This window comes from Gopherus evgoodei, chromosome 10 (genome assembly GCF_007399415.2).
Source record: "Gopherus evgoodei ecotype Sinaloan lineage chromosome 10, rGopEvg1_v1.p, whole genome shotgun sequence".
In the NCBI taxonomy this organism is placed as follows: Eukaryota; Metazoa; Chordata; order Testudines; family Testudinidae; genus Gopherus; species Gopherus evgoodei.
The window spans coordinates 40,019,640-40,038,599 of NC_044331.1; the positions used below are offsets into that span (position 1 = coordinate 40,019,640).

Genomic DNA, 18,960 nt, shown 5'->3' on the forward strand with positions numbered 1-18,960 from the left:
ACTGCACTGGTGCCTGGAGCCGCCCTTGCTTGGGAGAGTTTGGAGCTAAATTCTGTGGTCCAGAGCCACATTCTTAATGCCCGGATAAAAACACTTGGATATCAAATGCATGGATGCAGCTAATGCAAACTATAGATTGTGTTTATTTTTATTACAAACTGAGAGAGAATCCGAGCTCATCATTGACTAAAAATTGTCATGGCCGAGTTATATGTATCAAGAATGCTGAGGGTTGGTGCAGAGTTAACCGATTAGATAGCATATGTAAATAAATACTTTCCAGCTGGTAGTTCAGGGGACCATAAGGGTATCTTCAGGACTGCTAACTCAGTCTCCCTTTTAGAATATTAGTTTACATGAAATGCCATTTTTTTTAGAAAATGCTATGTTCTGGTAATTGAATTTACCATGATTTACCCATTGCACCAATAAGTCACAATGCTGACCAATGTCTTCATATTTTTATTAATATAATTTATATAATGCTAATCACATTCAGATAGTCCTGACTTTTGCAATGTTGTAAAAATAATACACTAATTGTATAAACACACAGCACAAAACCAGAGCTAAGATCGTTCAGGACATAAACTATAAAGGAAATAATACATCAAGCTTTCAAGGGTATAATGTATCTTTTGTGTGTACAGCCCAAATTTTAAGTGCAAAAAATTTTTTAGTCTCATATTATCATCAACAGCTGCTGGGGCTAAAAAGGGAGTGGCGTGTATATATACCACGCTGCTGATTTATAAATGACGGACCTGACTTTCGTGTACTTTCACACAGCCTTGATAATGTAAAGGGGCCTTAAAATGGGCATGAATTACATTTACACTCACTTTAAGGCTCACACTGCCAGAGCAGTAAATTAAAATTGGGCCCAGTGTGCAGAGGGATCAATGAACCCAGTACAAAAATGCCACCATTTCTGGTGTGGAACATAACAGCTGTTTATAAGTGAACAGCAACACGGCACAACATTATAGGACTGGAGGGGAAGAAAGATGTATCAAATTGGAAGTACAGGAGGGATTTTAATGTCATCATCTCTTTTTCTAATATCAAGGTTAAGTAGGGCTATATTCCATTGGTTTCTTGGTTTAGATAAGTACCTACACTGCCAGTTGGCTCAAGTCTAGGCCTGTTTTAGAGACAGGGAAACTGAGCCACAGAGAGGCAAAGTGACTTGCCCAAGGTCACACAGCAGGCCAGTGGCAGAGCCAGGAATACAATCCAGTTCTGAGTCCTAGACTAGTGCTCTACCCCCTAGGCTATACTGTCTCTCATCTGGTAGACCATAGCCAACTTTTGTGATTCTTACCATGACCCTGTCGATAGTTGGAGTAAAAAGCCCTACACACCAGAGTTAGGGGAATACACCAGAATCTCATCTTTCATTTTTTTTTAAAGTAAGTTTCTATCCCTCATGATGGCAGAAGAAAGCTTGTAAAGGTGGCCCTCAAAGGCTAGAAAGCCAAGAAAAAAATTACCCCCAATGTATTCTATTTAGAAGCTCATGGGTTTTAGGCACTCATGATTCTTGAACACTTGAGGTTGCAATGCCGTAGAAGCAAGCAGGGGGCTATAGTATCTCTCTAACCCTGAGGATTTGCCCCATCCATCTCCACATGCACAAAGTGACCCCTCCCTGGCACCTCCAGCTTGCAGAGCACTACATTCCCCAAGAACAGCTGCATGGCACTAGAGGAGATTGACCATTGGATCTGCTGTGGGGCAGTCGCTACTCCCTGTTTCATCTACAAGGAGCAAGTGTTCTGGATTCAGTCAGTGATATCATACTCCCCCCACCTCCCTTCATAAAGGGTTTGGATGGTGAGTTAGGGTTTGTCTTCCCTTGGAAATGGAGTGAAATAGCTAGTCTGGAATTCTTATTCCACAAGAATTCCAGACCAAAAATCCTGCCATAACTCCTTGTGTGGACTCTTATTCCACAGTAGCTGATTTGGTAAATTTCCAAACTTTGATAAACCCTTATCCCTAGCTGGGGTAACTGTCCCCCCCCCTTGCTGCCCCGCCCCATTATTCCTGCTTGCACTCTGATTGGCTAGTGTGAGTAACCACTCTAGACACACCCACTTTCAAAGGTTTGCATTGCAAGGGTATGATCTACTGTTCTTCCAGAAGTAAGCTGCTGAGCTCTTTGGACAGCTGTGGAAATGGGTCTGAACTCATGTGCTGCCTATCTCTTTGCCCTGTGGACCAGCCACCTGTTTCTCGTGGCAGCCGGGGACTCAAGGGTGAATCCTAGAATTATTACAGCTCCAAAAGGTAAGTCCCAGAGAGCAACTGCCTGACAGATCCTTGTACTCCCAGACAGGCAGAGCTGGCAACCTTGAAGTGTATAAATAGTGTGTGCCATTTACAAGAGATATGCTGAGAACAGCCTTGTTGGTGTAACAATCTATATCTTCTCTCTGTATAAAGTCACTTTGGTGGGATTAGTTTTGATTCATTTTTTGCCTCTTCAAGGAAGATTGATGCTGTCATACATGAAAAGATATTAACTGGCAACTTTATCATGCGTTAAAATCTTTCTCCTCCTTGATCAGTTTCTTAATTTTTACAGCTGATCTTTCTCTTTCTTGAGGAGACCTTTTACATTTTTTTTTATTTCATCCTCTTTCCAAACTGCACAAATATAATTAAGGCTGCTGATATGCCCAGTTCCTGGAGAGACACGGTAACAGCTCTCCCTGGAATTGCACAGATACTGAGAAGCTGAAATGCCAAACAGTTATCTTTCTATTCATTACAGTTACTTACCTTGCTGTCTCTGTGCCAATTTGGCTCTTGCTAAACATTTAGTACTGCATTCTCCTTGAGCAGAAATGGAGGGGCACAGCTATTAGAAGCGAGGTGAGGTTACAGATGAGGAAGTGTATACAGTGTTTGTGTACCACACGTAAATGCATAGAACAGAATAGCCTTTACTGATAGTTTCTCTCCCCCCACAAACTCCTTGATTAACGCCATGTACAAAGGCATTAACAGAAAGCACTGTTGTGTCCCTGATTTATACGCTATTTGTCTGAACCAAGCAGACAGCTGTGCTGAAAATGTCTTGTCAGTCTGTGACCAACAGCTTCTCTGTATAGTTTCCTGGAGCCTCTTTGTTGAGGGCATGTTTGCACCCAGCTATGGCCTAGCTTATTATGAACCCTCTGTTATTCTTCAGCCCTGTGCAGTTTGTGATTAGTGCAGCTCAGAAGCAGCTGTTCACGGGCATTTGGAGAGCATGGGGAATATTAAGGCCTCTGATATCCACAGCATGTGGGGGAGTCAGACAAAGGCGATCCAGGAGAAAGGTGCCACTATTATCTCTTTGTCTGGCCAATAATGCAGGCAAATGGTACAAGGAGTAGATGGGGACATAGAATCCGTGGCTGGGAAATGAGTGAGCTTTAGGGAGGAGGAGAATTTCCATTGAATCTTCCTGTTAGGGGAAAAGAGTCAGATTGCCAGCCTCTTGGCTAAATGTGAGGGGCAAACTCCTCTTTCCAAAGGAGCGTATCCTAGGAGAAAGAGCAGGCTGAAGTGATCAGGTTTCTATGGCACCTGTTTCTCTTTGGCCATATTCCCCTGCTGCTTGTTATGCAGTTATTTACCCTCTCGGTCGGAACCTTTGTAACGTACGTGTGCCCCAAGCTGGGCTTCCCGGCACGGGATGCAGGGAGATGCTGTTGCCAAGGAGCGCATTTGGTAATTACTGCTGGGAAACTTGATAGCAAATACATGCTTTGAGATGGCTTCTGCCACAGGGCTTAGACAGGGCACGTCCCTCTTGCTTTATTGCAGGGCCAGGCTGTTTTAAGCTGGCCTGTGAGCCGCACCATGCGGTTCGGCCCTGCTCTGGAACTCTGGCCGGGACGCAGGGTTGGGGCCACACCATGTGGCTCCCAGAAGCAGCTGCATGGCCCTGGTCTGGGGCTAGCAGGGTCGGGGGCTGCTCCATGCATAGGAGCTGGAGAAGGGACATGCCACTGCTTCCGGGAGCCGCTTGAGATAAGCACCACATGGAGCCTGCACCCCTGAACCTCTCCCCGTGGCCCAACCCCCTGCCCCAGCCCTGATTTTCCTCCCGCTCTCCAAACCCCTCGATCCCAGCCCGGAACCCCCTCCTTCACCCCAAACCTCTCATCCCCAGTCCCACCCCAGAGCCCACACCCCCAGCCAGAACTTGCACCCCTACCCCAGCCCTGATCCCCCCTCCTGCCCTCCGAACTCCTCGGTCTCAGCCCAGAGCATCCTCCTATACCCCAAACTCCTCATCCCCAACCCCACTCCAGAGTCCGCACCCCCTCCTGCAGCCCAACCCCAATTTCATGAGCATGCATGGCCCACCATACAAATTCTATTCCCCGATGTGGCCCTCAGGCTGAAAAGTTTGCCCACCCCTTCTTTATTGGATCCTGTCCAGGATTTCTCTGAACAGCTGGGAATCCAGTGACAATGTCTAATTTTAAGAAATCTGCTGTTCGCTGTGTAAGTCTGGCTCCCTGTCACCCACATCTTTCTCACCCAGTAGTGCCGGGGTGCAGATTGGATAGCAGAGAGGATTAGCTTGGGAGTCTGGTGCCTTTGGTCAGGAATTCAATTCCAGCTCAGGTGGGTAGTGACCCAAAGCTGTTACTCCTCTTGGCTGTCTGGCCTGGGGGAAAGGAGGCTGGGAAATTATTTTTGTGTTGATCCCTTCCCCAGGGGCAGCTCCAGGCCCCAGCACACCAAGTGGGTGCTTGGGGTGGCAAGCCGCGGGGGCCGCTCTGCCGGCGCCGCAAGGACGGCAGGCAGGCTGCCTTCCTCGGCTTGCCTGCAGAGGGTCCGAAGCCGCAGGACCAGCGGACCCTCCGCAGGCAAGCCAAGGAAGGCAGCCTGCCTGCCATGCTTAGGGCGGCAGAATTCCTAGAGCCGCCCCTGCCCTACTCCCACCCCGCCTGCATTCTAGACACTTCAGTGATAAGCTGTTTGGAGCAGGAACTGGCTTATCTTGTGTCTGGGAAGTGCCTGGCCTGCTTCAGGCATAACTCGGATCAGTATCCCCAAACCCACAGCCACAACTGGGACTCAACAAAAATGACCCAGGATTTTATGGGTGTGTCTACGCTGCAGGTGTGAGTGAGCTTCCCAGCCTGAGTAGACTTGTGCTAGCCACTCAAGCCCATCTGACCCCCAAGGCTTGAGCTCAGGTGGCTAAGGCATGTCTCTGCAGGAGCCGCAGTGTCCACACAGCTAGATTTGCTCCTTACACCTGGAGGGGCTGGAGAGCAACGAACGCATTCACTGCTGCCGTAACTGGCTGGAGTGGCACTGATTCCAATGGAGCTGAGCCTGTTAACACCAGCAGAGAACTGGGATCCTGACTGAATTCACTCTGAGAGCTTGGCCCCTCCGGCTTAGGACGGAGGCACATTGCCAGGAGGCCAGCACTTCCATTGAAGCTGCCCTTGCTTTATGGTGAAAGGACTGGGAAGTGCTCTGGGGTCCTGCGATTCTCTATGTATATCACATCATTCACGGCTCTAACCTCCTCCAGCTGGGGCTGGCATGGCAACGGGGACAGCTCTTGGATGAGAGAAATGCTTTGGCTGTTGCAAATCAGTCACTCTGTGGACTCTCATCATGAGTCTGGTGGCTATTTGGCGCTTTTCCTTAAAGCATCATAGAACCATAGAATATCACCTCCACTCCTGCAGGCCACTGACTAAACGAAAGCTGAGGCGCTCAGTTAAACTTTCGAGTCCTCTTGGTTTTGGCAAAAAGCCTTAGAATATGGCCCCAGACCAGGCTCAGAAGGCAAGGGAAACAGATCCTGACACTTCCTATTGTTTCAACTCTTGAGATTTTTATGCTAATCTCATGATTTTTTTTCAGGGACCAGACTCCTGATGGAGGAGTGGGGGAATAAGGACCCAGTGTTCTGAGCTGATCTGTTCTTGTTTGGAATCTTTGGGTTTAATGAAGCCTTCCCTGACCGGGTTAGGCGCTCACTGGCTTACTGTCCCTCTTTCAGAGCCATCACCCCATTTCAGGGTGGAAATGGGCCCCTTTCTTGCCAAAGCTGGGCTTTGAGATTCCAAACGTGGCATGATTTTGGTGTCGAGAAAAGCTGTATTGTCCAATAACGTGGAAAATGGTGGGCCGTGAAACAGCCTGAAATGGAGCAGCCAGAATAACAGTGCAATATTGGGCTGCAAATTTATCACCAGTTTTGGCACAATCCTGTTGCTATAGTGCTTATAGCACACACACACAGAAATTATTTGTAAAACAACATCAATACTCTGGCTGGAAGTTGGCAGTGTAGCATGACTTTATTTCTTAGAACTCAGAATAACAAGCAAGAATCCAAAACCAGAGAGCATGAAAATAGGCTGCTCCCAAGGCAGAGAGGCACAACTCAGCCTGCCTTGCTTTAAGATGGCCTTTTCCAATACTGACTCTGATCATGTACTTTCAGACAGTCCCTTAGCCTGCAAGGCTGGCCAGACCCGCCAACCCTGACCATTCTTAAAGCAATAGCTTGCAATTCCAATACAGTCCTCAATACATACTGTTTCAGGGCATGAACTGCCTGCCAGCTGAAGTGGGGAAGCAATTCCCTCTACCATGGGATAGTCTTATCTAGTAAGACATGTTGTAAAGAGAGATGGGACTTACAGTGTAGGAATTGTTGGATGGCTCCTATGCTATTTAAAGAGATATCTAGTGGGCTTGGCTGTCTCTAGTGCAGAGTAGTCACCAGATCCTGACACAGGAGTGGTATATATGTAGCTAGGTCATGTCTGTTTGTAAACATGGGTATTGGGACCCAATTGGGTATTTCCTCCTTCTCAGTTGTGGTCTCAAGGGGAACTGAGTCCAGAACCTGTTCCAAACGCAAAGCTTGGACTCATTTCTAATTGCAAGGATTTTTCACCTTCCTCCAAAGCATCTGGCATTAGCCATTGTCGGAGCAGAAGCTAGACAGGGTGGCACGTGGGTCTATTCTGGTGCATTGCACTTCTTCTAGTGCAGATGAAGGAAGAAAGGGAGCTGTGGAGTTCTGTAGCTTTGCAAAATAGCCCCTCAGTGCTCAGAGTTGCAGAGAGCTTGGGCAGTCCTCCCTTTGCCAATGCAGAAGGGAGTGTGTTCAGGCTTGTAACTTTCTTTGCTTGCACAGCTAGAACTAAACGCTGGCCCGCTGGGCTGTGCTTTGGAAAAGGTACATTTGGATCATCCCATGCTGAGCCCTGGCTTGTCAGATCAGACACGGCTTTACAGTGTGGTAGGGCTGCAAAGTAAGAGACCAAGAGGAAAAACGGAGCTGGCCCAATATGCTACATTACAGCAGCAGTAGTTAGGCTTTTCCATGTGATACTGTTCCAGCACTAGGTGGCACTGTGTGTAAAATACCCCTTACTAAAGCTAACCTCAATACCTGGCAGGGCAGTGAAGGATGGGATGAGCCCATCTGGTGTGTATCTCGCTCAGAAGGAAATGCTGTGAACAGTCCATAGCTAATACAGGAGCATGATAGCTGGCACTGCACTGGGACCCTACCCACATCTAGCCAGGACTCTGACTCCAAGTTAGCAATCAGGGCAGGGTGAGTGTGGCCACTGACACCTGTTTATGACCTCTGTGTCCCTCCTTTTTAACATGGGTATAGTTTAGGGGCATTCCCCCCCCAAACCACAAGCCTTAGGCAGGCACAGAGCAATGCTGAGATCAGCTCCCCTGCTGTGAAGCACAGCCCCTTCCAGCGCTGCTCTGTGCCCGCCCAAGGCTTGCGGTTTGGGGGGAGGGGGAGTGCTTCCCCCTTCCTCCAAACTCTGCCCATGTTAAAAAGTAGGGGGGCATGGCCACTGGGCCCACTGGTTCTGGCGCTGTTGGATTTCATCCCAGGTGATGTTTAATTTCTGCTTGGCTTCTGGATGGCATAGGTGAAAGGCTGTCGTGTGTCTTGGTCAGGTTGACGTAAAGTTGGTTCTAACTGTAATAAGCTGAGAGGTTGCTCCGGACACGTGTGAGTCTGTTCTTGACAGTGGTGAAGTCCTTCTCCTAGGACGTCCTGCGTAGATCATCGGCATATGTGAAGCTCCTCGTATTGATCTGCATGGGCTGGTCATTGGCATATAGGGTGAAGAGGAGTGGTGCTTGCACACTGCCCTGTGGGAGGCCATTCCCTTGTCTCCAGCAGCTCTGTTTCTTGCACAGTTCTACGTGAAACTGTCTCTTCTCCAGGAGAGATCGGATCAGCCACCCTGCATGGTAGTCAGGCGTCATGTCGTAGACTCTGGCAAGCAGGTTTTGGTGGCTGACTGTATCGTATGCCGCTGGTAGGTCTAAGAACACAGCACCTGTTACCATCCCTCCCTCCAATCCATCTTCTATATGCCGAGTGCTATGTAGGCAGTACGAGACTTTCCCACTCTCAGTCCAGCTTGTTATGCTATGGGATGCTGCTCAATGTGAGGCAGATGAGAATAAGGCGTTTATTAAATTTATAATGGTGGCATATGCTTGGGGGGGGACCCCCAGGTTGAGAATCTGTCCATTGGGGTCCTTGCTGAAGATGGATCTGACAGACCTTCCTCTCAGCCTGCTCATCTTTTGTCTTCCAACCCCAGTCTTCAGATCCTTTGCAAGGGCTGCAGCAAGGCCTGTTGGGAGGAGTGTCCCTGAGACCCAAAAGCTGTGTATGACTGACCAGCCATAAGCACTCCGGGAGGTGGGGTGGGCTGGAGTCGGGAGGGGGCGGGGTGCTCTACCCCTAGATGAGTAGGTGCCCACAGCAGTATCTGTATTGTGCCAGCATCTGCTTCTGTAGGGAGTTACCTTCTTGGCCCATGGCTGCTGTATCCACCCTTCCTCATCTGAAGGGAGCTGGATCAGCCACATGGGAGTGTTTGGTACTAGGTTCCCTGCTTCTCATCCTCTCCCCCTGCAGCTGACGGGCTATGCCAATCCAACCTTCACCACTTGGCACGTGGTCCCTGTGTGGATGTAATGTGTGGTTACTGCCACTTCACCCTGATCTTTTCTTCTTGCCCAGAAATCCCTTAGCCTGGCCCTCCAGACCATGGGTGCCATGGTTTGTGGGGAACCTTTCCATTCTCACTGGGGCTGATTCACAGAAAAAGTGAGACAGCGGAGGAAGAATCAAAACAAGGAAGCCACATGGTGTTTTCACTGCTGAAGGCAGCTTTGTTTTCTAATAACTGAAGCCCTGTTTCCCCTAGGAGGAAAGGCACCTGGGATGGAGTTACCAGCATCAGCGTTTCCAGTAGAAAGCCCCATTCCGAGTGGTGCAGATTTGCTCTGTGGTCATCTTCTCTGGGGGTGACATCGGCGTAATTAAGTCTCAGTGCAAAACATTTTAAAACCAAACAGAGCAAGTGGTTTCTGTCCCCTCCTGCTATAGGAATGCGAAGAAAACAAATAGGGTCGGAATAAACAATGTAAAGTTCAGGCTGCTTTACTTGACATTCAGGATTTAGAAATCAACGTCCATTTCAAAATGCATCCCGTCCATTCAGCTAGCCCTGGCTCAATACGCTGCCTAGCCCAAGGTCAGTCCTGTCAGTAGCTTGACCTCTGTAACTGACCCCAGTTCACTTCATGGCTCAGCAGGACTAGAACACAGCTCCTCCTGATCCAAAAGCACCAGCTCACCTGAGTGACAGAAGAATCTCCAATAGCAGTAGGAACATAGATTTCCTGACTGGATCAGACCCATGGTCTATGAGCCCAGTATCCTCCTACTGATAGTGGCAGCACCAGATGCTTCAGAGGAAGCTGCAAGAGTCACACAGTAGCAGATGTGGATCACTTGCCCCCACGTTAGGGCTCATTTTGATCTCTGCTGCGTCAGGAATGACTGAAGCCCTGAAGTTTAATATTCCTTTCAAAATTATCATTGTCCATAATTACAATGGCTCTGGCTTTTCTTGCTATCCATATAATCACTCCTTTGGAAGTTAAATTCTTGGCCTCAACAACTTCCTGTGGCAGTGAGTTCCACAGTCTAATTATGCATGGTGGGAATGAAAATGATGATAATCCCTCTCTCTCATCTAGCACTTGAGATCTGTGGATCTCAAAGCATTTTACAGGGGACATCTGGATCATTATCCCCAGAAAGCATTTCCTTAACCTAAGGGAATACTGACTCACAGTGTGAGAATAGGAAGTCATGAAGGTTTGCCAGCTTGTACGATAATTTAATTTTGGTGACACACCCCTGGTTTAAGTTTCAGCTAAGCAGTGTTCCCACTATGACTTGGCCCGGGCGGGGAAGGAAAGAATGTAAATAGATAAACAGTGACTATCTGTGCCTCAGCGGTGAGGGTGGGTCATTGGTGGAGCAATTTGGACGAAAGACTGAATTCTCTGGAGTCTGAATTGCCTTTCCTAACCCTAGTGAAGGAATAGGGCCCACCAAGTAGTCAGGTCCAGATCTCCAAGGGTAGTTGTATCTAACTTCCATTGATTTCAGTGGAAGTTGGGTACTGAAATAACTCATTGTTGCAGTGATGGGGAGGCGGGAAATACCTAGTATGGTGAGCAAGGAGTCTATAAAGATGTGGGTGGTGCCCGCTGCTAATCAACCAGAAGGTCCCTCTGCAGGAGGTATGAACTTCTCCAAATTGTTCCTTGTCACCCGCAGGCTTTTTGGAGAACAGAAAGTCTCTTCTCCTAACTGAGCTTCTTCCTCATGTCAAATTTCCCTGTTGATTTTTGTTTGTAAAGTGCAAGAGGCTGGGTGGAAAGCAGTGGGGGTGGGGTGGGCAGTGCACAAAGAGCTCTTTATCCCCAGATCAGGTGCAGGGAGAAAGTAGCACCCACGTGCCTGGGTGCTGACCAGGAGTGAGATGGGCATTGGACCTCTTCAGACCTAGGTCCAAAAGGGGACAAGTGGTGGGGGAGGGATGGCTCTGTGGTGTGGACCCCTGTCCCACCAGAGGCAGAGACTGAGACTCAGCTGCTCACCTGATATAGGTGCAGTCAGCTGGCAACATCCTACAGACCTGGGTGGGAAAGGAGCCTCCACCTTGGAGGTGGAAGGTTCCATGGCCTTTGAGTCCTTCAGAATAGAAGAGCCGAGTTCTTGAAATGTACGTATTCCGCCTTAGTGTAATTCTTCATACAGCTGGTACCCTCGATGGTCTGTCTTCGGCCGAGGCTCTCCAAGTGCTTGATGAGCATTTATTTGTGCTCAGCCTTTCAGAGGGACTCTAGGCCTTTCACCTTCACCTTGATGCGGATGGGGAAACTGAGGCAAAGTGACTTGCCCAAGTTCATGCTGTGAATCAGTGTCAGAGCTGGAAATCGACCCAGGGGAAGCGTTCTCCCTCTTGTGACCACATCTGCACCCATGCAGCAGCCAGTAGCAGGCACTGAATGAATGCAGCCTGCTTTAAGCAGCCTTTCCTCTACTCTATTTGCTGGGTTAGGCTATCTCTGCTGCACCAGCTGGAGACACATTACAGAATTGCATCCCAGGAATCTGGGCTCTTTAAAGCTTATTTGTTCTCCGGTTGTCAAGCCAGGTTCCATCCTCCTCACTGTACAGTTCCATTTAAAAATGCACACCGAGAGTGATTGAGGCTCACCCTGCTGCCACTAGGTCTCTGGGGCTGACTCTAGAATTTGAGCTGGGGTGATGCTACAGCCTCCAATAGCACAGAGCACCCAGCCCATACCAGGTGCTGCCAGCACCATGGGGATAGAGGTGGGAATAACAATGTGCCGCTCTTGTCTCCTCGCCCTCTACCTCCAGCAAAGAGACAGTGACATTGAATGGGACCAGCTGCATCCCCTCTGGCATTTGCTCCAAGTGTAAGAGAACAGCTGTTTGGCAAAGAGAGGCTCACTTGGGAGCTTTCGTGGGACGCTGGCGGTGTGCGGGCGGGTAGATGAGACTAAACTGCTGTGTGCTTACAAGGAACCTTTTACCTCTGGCACCTCCCTGGTGTCTGGCTTGTCTGTTTAGATTGTAACCCAGCGTCCTAGTGATTAAACCATAGATGACCAGGGCCTGCTGACCGTGGGGAGCCACTACCCCAGAACTGCTCAAGTCATGCCCAGCATCCCATTCCGGGAAAGCAGTGGCACCTGCGAGCAGCTCCCAGCTGTTCCTCCCCTCCTGCCTCTCCCTGCCCTGCACAGCTTGCTTGGCAGGGCCGGGGCTCGGCCTCATCATGTGACTGAGGAATCGGGGGCGGGGACGGACATGTGACCCCACATTCCTTCTTTCTAGCTCTAAGGTGGTTAAGCTCTGGAACAGGCTCCCAAGGGAGGTTGTGAAATCCCCATCAGTGGAGGTTTTTAAGAACAGGTTGGACAATCTCCTGTCAAGGCTGCTCTAGGTTTACTTGGCCCTGCCTCGGTGCAGGGAGCTGTTACTCTGCAATGCGCCTGGCACGCTATCATCTTCTCCTCACAACCTCTGGCTGAACTCTGGCTCCCCTGCCCACACTGCCAAGAGGTTCAGAAATCGGTTGTCTAGGATAAAAATAAGTCTCCTTAGCACCAACTCTTCAAATCTGGATGAGGCCAAGGTCCTCTCGGCTCTTCCATTCCAGGCAGTTTACTGGAGTCTGGCATAAGACCTTCAAAGCTGAGGTCCCGTCTGGTCTGCGTGGGTAAAATTCGCCCGCCTGAGTCCTTTTTGGAGGAACAAGGATCCTTGGGTAGATGAGACAATAAAATGCTGCATGCTTATGAGAAGTCCCTTTTACCCCCTTTCATCTCCCTTGTGCCTGGCGTGTCTGTTTAGACCAGTGGTTTTCTCACTCTCTGCCTCTGGCTGCTGCCCTCTGGCCCAGAAGTGACAGTGTTTCAGAGCGGCTGTGTCTGCAGCCTGGGCTTGCCAAAGGAGTCTCAGGGTTAGGTCCCCAAATCTCACTGAAACCCCTTGGGATTTGAGCAGCTTTGAACCTTTCAGCCGTAGTCCATGAAGTGCTTTGGGGATGAAAGCGCTATGTAAATCCTAGTGAGATTGAAAGATGGGGCTGGAGAGGTCACCGAGTCCAGCTCCCTGCACTGGGGCAGGGCCAAGCAAACCTAGACTAACCCTGACAGGTGCTTGTCCGACCTGTTCTTAAAAACCTCCACTGACGGGGATTCCACAACCTCCCTTGGGAGCCTGTTCCCGAGCTTAACCACCTTAGAGTTAGAAAGTTTTCTAACCTAAATCTTGCTGCAGATTCAACCCATTGCTCCTTGTGCTACCTTCAGTGGACACGGAGAACGATTGAGCACTGCCCTTTTTGTAGCAGCGTGCAGCATATGTGAAGATTATCAGGTATCCCCTGAGTCTCTTTTCCCAGGACTAAACATGCTCTGCTTTTTAAACTTTTCCCTCCTAAAGTCAGGTTTTCTAAACCCTTGATCCTTTCTATGGCTCTCCTCTGTGCTCTCTCAAATGTGTCCACATCTTTCCTAAATTCAAATGACTGATTTGCCATGGCAAGGTCACTGATTCCACAGAGAGGCCCTGAGTTAAAAATGCCATCACCAGGCTGAAGGAGGGGTTGGGCTGGATCTCTCTCCCCCCACTCACCTCTGCTGGGGTCCCACCTCTCTAGGTATCACTAACCAACCCCGCTATGGAGGGCTCCTCCTTGGGGCTCAGAGATGTACCCTCATCCCAGCTGCACACCCACCCTGGGACGCTTCTGTGAAATGCTCCTATGGGAGCTTCCAGTTACAGTATTGGCAGCACATTGTTATGTCTAAGACTCTGATCAGCCAATGCTGTTCATATGCCACAAGCTTCACTGACTCTCTCGGGTAACGGAGCAGCCATCTGGTCTGATCTTCTCCCCTCCTGCTCCGCGTCTGTCTAGGAGGATGGGGCGCTGACAGCTTTTAAAAATCGCAGACAGAAGTTGGCAGAAATAAACGTCCCCACAGCTAGTCACCAGCTCCTCTTGTATTTAGACTCCCAGACAGGGAGGATAAAGGCAGTGCCACTGTTATTATTTCCGGGAAGAGCCTCGTGATGATCAATGGGCAGCGGCAAAGAATCTGAGCAGTGAAGAGCAAGAAGGATAAATCTGAGCCCCTGCTGCACTATCTACTAACCCCCCTTCAGCAATAGATGAGAAACAAGGTGGCAGCCATGCCCAGCACTCAGTACATGTTCATTTTGTGTATGGGGCCCAAGCTTTACTGATCTATAGTCCCCACATGCTTGGCCACAGCAGAGAGTCAATATGGCCTGGTGCTTGGAGCACGTAGCTGGGGCTCAGGCCAGCTGGGGTCTGGTCTCGGCTCTGGCACTGAATCAGTGATGGACCTTGGACAAGTCACCTTCACCACCCTGTGCCTGCGTTTCCCCCTCTGGAGAAGAAGGGTTAAGAATTCTTACTCACTGCTGGAAGGTGCTTTGAGATCTTCTGGTGGCAGGTGTCCTCTGGGGGTATTTAGGCTATATTGCTGTAAGCTCTATGGACATTGGCTGGGGGGCTGGGCTCCTCCCTGCTCCTTTGCAAACCCCAGCCTTAATTTGCTCCAATTCAGTTAGAGAGAAATAAGAACAGCAGAGAGGAGCTAAGGAGAGGGAAGATTGTTCAGTGGTTAGAGCACTTGCTCAGCTCCCTGCTCTGCCACAGCCACCCTGTGTGACCTTCAGCAAGTCATGGAGCCACTCCAGGACTTTTTCCCCATCTATACAGTGGGGATAATAGCCGAGCCTGGCCTCCGAGTCCCAGGGGTGTTTTTGACAATAAATTACAGATTAGGAAGTACTCGGGTAAGTATGGAAGTCAAGAGCAAAAGCAACGATGAACTGAATTTCCAAATGAGATGGCTGTAGAGGGGAAGACCCCACCCACCTTCACTGGCAAGATTGGGGTGTCCCAGGACGTCACACTTTGGCTTCATGCTTCTGGATAAGAATCCCAGGGAAAGTACTGTCCTGTGGCTCTAAAGCCCTCATAAACTGAAGGGGATGGAGGACAAACCTGTGGTGGGCTTCTGAGCACTGACAACTCATCTAGAGTCAAGGAATTTTTTAAAATAACCCTAGGAATTATTTCTTCAAAACAATTTTTTAAAATGAGTCTGTTCACAACCGAGTGGGGATTGGGAATTCTGTGGGGTCCCCACTGTGGCAGGAACCCTTGTAAATTTCCAATAAATGGGGTGTGCATCTGTAAATTGTAACTATCTCTCAGATTTACTTTTGTAGGGGAAAATAGGGAAACAGCAGCAGGAAAGAGCCTGCTCTGCATGTCATCGACAGGCACCAGCTGAACTGCTGCATTTCCTTGTTTGAGGATGTCTAAAACAGGCTCGTACTTCATTTCCGGTTAAAGTTCAAGGGACAGGTCAGCAGATGGGCTGTGCTGGCAAAGCACTGAGTTGGTGCTGGCCAGAATCCCAAGGCTGCTTCCCCTGCCCGTACCTTGGCTATACTGAGCCCTTCCAATTGAAGTGGCTTGAGTCCGGATGGGACAGCCCTGTCCGCAGCTCCACTCTGTTTATACACCAGCAATAGTCTTACTAAAATGCTGTCACCAACCATGGAATGCAGGATGTACTTGGTACCTTTGACCTCATTCCTGGTGCAGGGGCTTAGCCGTGTGTGACTTGGCACCATGGAAGGGATGTAAGGCTCTGATCCGTCTGTCTTGTTGGAAATTTATGAGGGTTTCTGCCACAGTGGGGACTCCCACAGAATTTCCAAATCCCTGCTCTGTCGCTAGCTGTCTCTTTTCCTTGGGATTATTATTATTATTTTATTATTATTTTTATTTTTAAAAAATCCCCAGCACTAGATGAGTTGGTGAGAGCTCAGAAGCCTGCCATAGTTTCGCCCTCCATCCCCATTGATTTATGTGGGCTTTAGACCCCCCAGGACAGCACTTTCCCTGGGATTCTTATCCAGAAATCTGAAGCCAAGATGTGAAGTGCCTCCGATTTATCCTGAAGTGTTTCCTTCCTTCCTGCCCTCATCTTTCATTTAATGCCGGAAAGAATAAAGCCAGGCACTACAGGACGCAGTAAATGTGCTTGTGAGGGAGCAGAACAGAAAGAGATTGAGGCTTAGGTGGGAGCACACTCCCTGCAGGGTCTGACATCCCATGATAGGACTCAAAGTGGCACACAGTGCACCCACCTCATGACGCTAGGTGGGTCACACTATGGTAAAGCTGTCATGCCTTGTGGTGAGTTTCATCTCCCTGCCTCTGACAATGGCTGTCTAGATGGAAGCAAAAGGTCCTGATGCCCTTTCTATAACAGCTGGGGTGATATTACTTAAACTGGCATCCCAGGCCACCGTTCTATTCCTCCATTGAAACTGATTCGCTAAGATCCAGGGCTGTATGTGAATTCTGCTATCCAGTCGCTAGCATAACAGGACCCTGATCTTGATTAGGGGGCCTCTGGGAACTACTGGAATAGAAATATGGGCTAATTATGTGCATGTGGCCTGATTCTCAAAGGGGATGAGCGCTTGCGACCCCCACTCGGGTTTGCTTGGCAGCTTTGAAAATCAGGCCAGTAATGGCTGATGCCTCTGCAATACACTCACTGCACCCCATGGAGACGCGTTGCTGTGCATCCCTTGAGTGTGGAAGGTCGAGTATTACTAGGGTTATTGATGCTCATACTTCCAAGCTGGTTTCCCAGCTGGAGTCAAGAAGGATAGTATAGTATGGCACAATTAGGGGCATCATCAGGGCACTGGGTCATTGTTGCATATTCTGAAATATTCAGTATTAGCCCCTATCCGACAGGGTACCAGAATTCAGGGCCCATTGGCTTGTTCTAGTGAGTCATTTCCTGTGTTCTTATAAATGATGCTGCTCTGTATATAGCTTAATTCTAAACTCAACTCTCTCCAGTCAGAACAATTCTAAGAACAGGTCGCAAAAATCCCACTGAAACCTTTTTTTGTTCTGATTTGGCAAATTTGACCCGTTTTACAGAGACCGTCTGATTTTAATGCAGTTCTGACGGAACCCCAGCACATTCACTGCCTGCCAGGCAGGTTTCCATCAGTTCCCAGGCTTCTAGGGCCCATTGCTTGGGGGCAGCCCATCGAGCAGATTGCGTTGGGGTCGAGGACTTGCAGGTTGCACAGCTCCTTCCCTTTTGCGGAGGGTTTCGAAATGTTTTGTTGTAATATAGAGTCGGAATAAACCAGATTTCAAAATACTGACATCCTCCCCAAAATGGAATTGCCCCTCTGCTCAGTTGTATGGTTACACAGGAGGGGCATGAGATTTGCCATGACTGGTGGTCCATCTAGCCCACTAGCCAGTTTCAGAGGATGGTATAGCAATTCCTGCTAGGGAGAATTTTGCAGCAACATGCCTTTGATGGAAGAGTCCTCCCACCCCAGACAGTTGCTGCATAGCTAGCATCCTGAAGCAGAAGCATGAGGACTGATCGCTTTTTAGACATGAATGATCAGGGGTATGTAACAGTTTCCATATGGGGAGAGATTAAAAAGACTGGGACTTTTCAGCTTGGAAAAGGGACTTAAGTGGGGCTATGATAGAGGTCTATATAATGTTGACTGGTGTAGAGAATGTAACATTTCCTTATTCATTTATTCCTTCGCATAACTCAAGAACTAGAGGTTACCCAATGAAATTAATAGGCAGCAGGTTTAAAACAAACAAAAGGAAATATTTCTTCACACAATGCACAGTCAACCTGTGGAACTCATTGCTAGGGGATGATGCGAAGGCCAAAACTATAACAGGGTTCCAAAAAAGTTCATGGAGGATAGGTCCATCAATGGCCATTAGCCAGGATGGATGGGGATGCAACCCCATGCTCTGAGTCATAGGCGCTGACTCCGTGGGTGCAGAGTTACTGGCTCTCTCACCAGGGTATGAACTGGTGCTGGCAGGGAGATGCAGCCACAGGCTGGAGTGTGACAGGTCTCCCATGTCCAGCCCACTGAGGGTTTGGCTCTTTAGCTCAAGAGGACCCCAGGTCAATCCCTGACCAGAGAGATGGAACCCAACCAAAATCCTTCGGGGACCATTTGGTTCCCGAACTAGCTCCATGGCCCATTTCTACCAGGGGTTGGGGGGAGCGTGGGAAGGCCCAAGAGGCTGAGAAGAGAAGCAAGAGGAAGACCGCTCCCAGGGGCTTCTCTCAGAGAAATGACGGGACCACAAGACACAGATAAGCCAGCTTCACTTTCTGAAGTGAAGAAGCCAGCGACCACACAAACTGGTTTGCTCAACCTGGCCCGAGGTTTAAGTCATTGTGAGAGCCTAGTCTCATGAGAGTCTAACTGATCGCAACATTTGGGGTCAGGAAGGAATTTCCCCCCAGATCAGATTGGCAGAGACCGTGGGGTTTTTTTGCCTTCCTCTGCAGCATGGGGCATGAGCCACTTGCAGGTTTAAACTCCTGTCAGTGGTGGAGTTTCTGTAACTTGACCTTTAAACCGTAATTTGAGGCCTTCAGTCACTCAGCCAGAGGTTAAGGGTCTATTACAGGAGGAGGTGTGTGGAAAATCTGTGGCTACAATATTCAGGAGCTTAGACTAGATGATCATGATGGTCCCTTGAAGTCTGAGGGAGACTGACATTAACCCTTCCTACTGCCCCGGGCTAAACGGAAATGTGGGAGGGGCGATGGTGCGCTGCATTGCTGCACACACGGATCCAGCCCAGTGGGGTGGGACCATGGTGGCTTTAAGCCATTCTGCCCCCTCCCTCTCCTGGTCTATTCCAAAGGCCAAAATTACTGCAGCCCATCCTCTGCTGCCATTGGGCTGTGACACCAGCCTGCCCCCTTCCATTTCCAGTTCTTCCCCTCCCCCCCATCCCGTCTATTTGGACCTTGAGACCCAGTTCCTGTGTTGGAAGACTTCCCGTGCCCCCAGCCCCCACCAACCAGATCATGACCTGTTCTGGCCCCTGGGGAGGGGTGAATCCATTCTGTTGTCGCCAGGCCAGCTCCACAGAAAGGTCAGGTTTA

At 49.3% G+C, this 18,960-nt stretch overlaps 1 protein-coding gene across 1 annotated transcript in view; it reads left to right on the forward strand.

Moving 5' to 3' along the window:
* The first annotated feature begins 2,120 nt into the window (after positions 1-2,120).
* Positions 2,121-18,960, forward strand: part of SEMA7A (semaphorin 7A (John Milton Hagen blood group)) — a 50,161-nt gene continuing 33,321 nt past the window's right edge. The window contains exon 1 of the mRNA XM_030577075.1: positions 2,121-2,292. Within this exon, the coding sequence (XP_030432935.1) occupies positions 2,181-2,292 (112 nt within the window). The 5' untranslated portion in view covers positions 2,121-2,180. The remainder of the gene's footprint in view (positions 2,293-18,960) is intronic.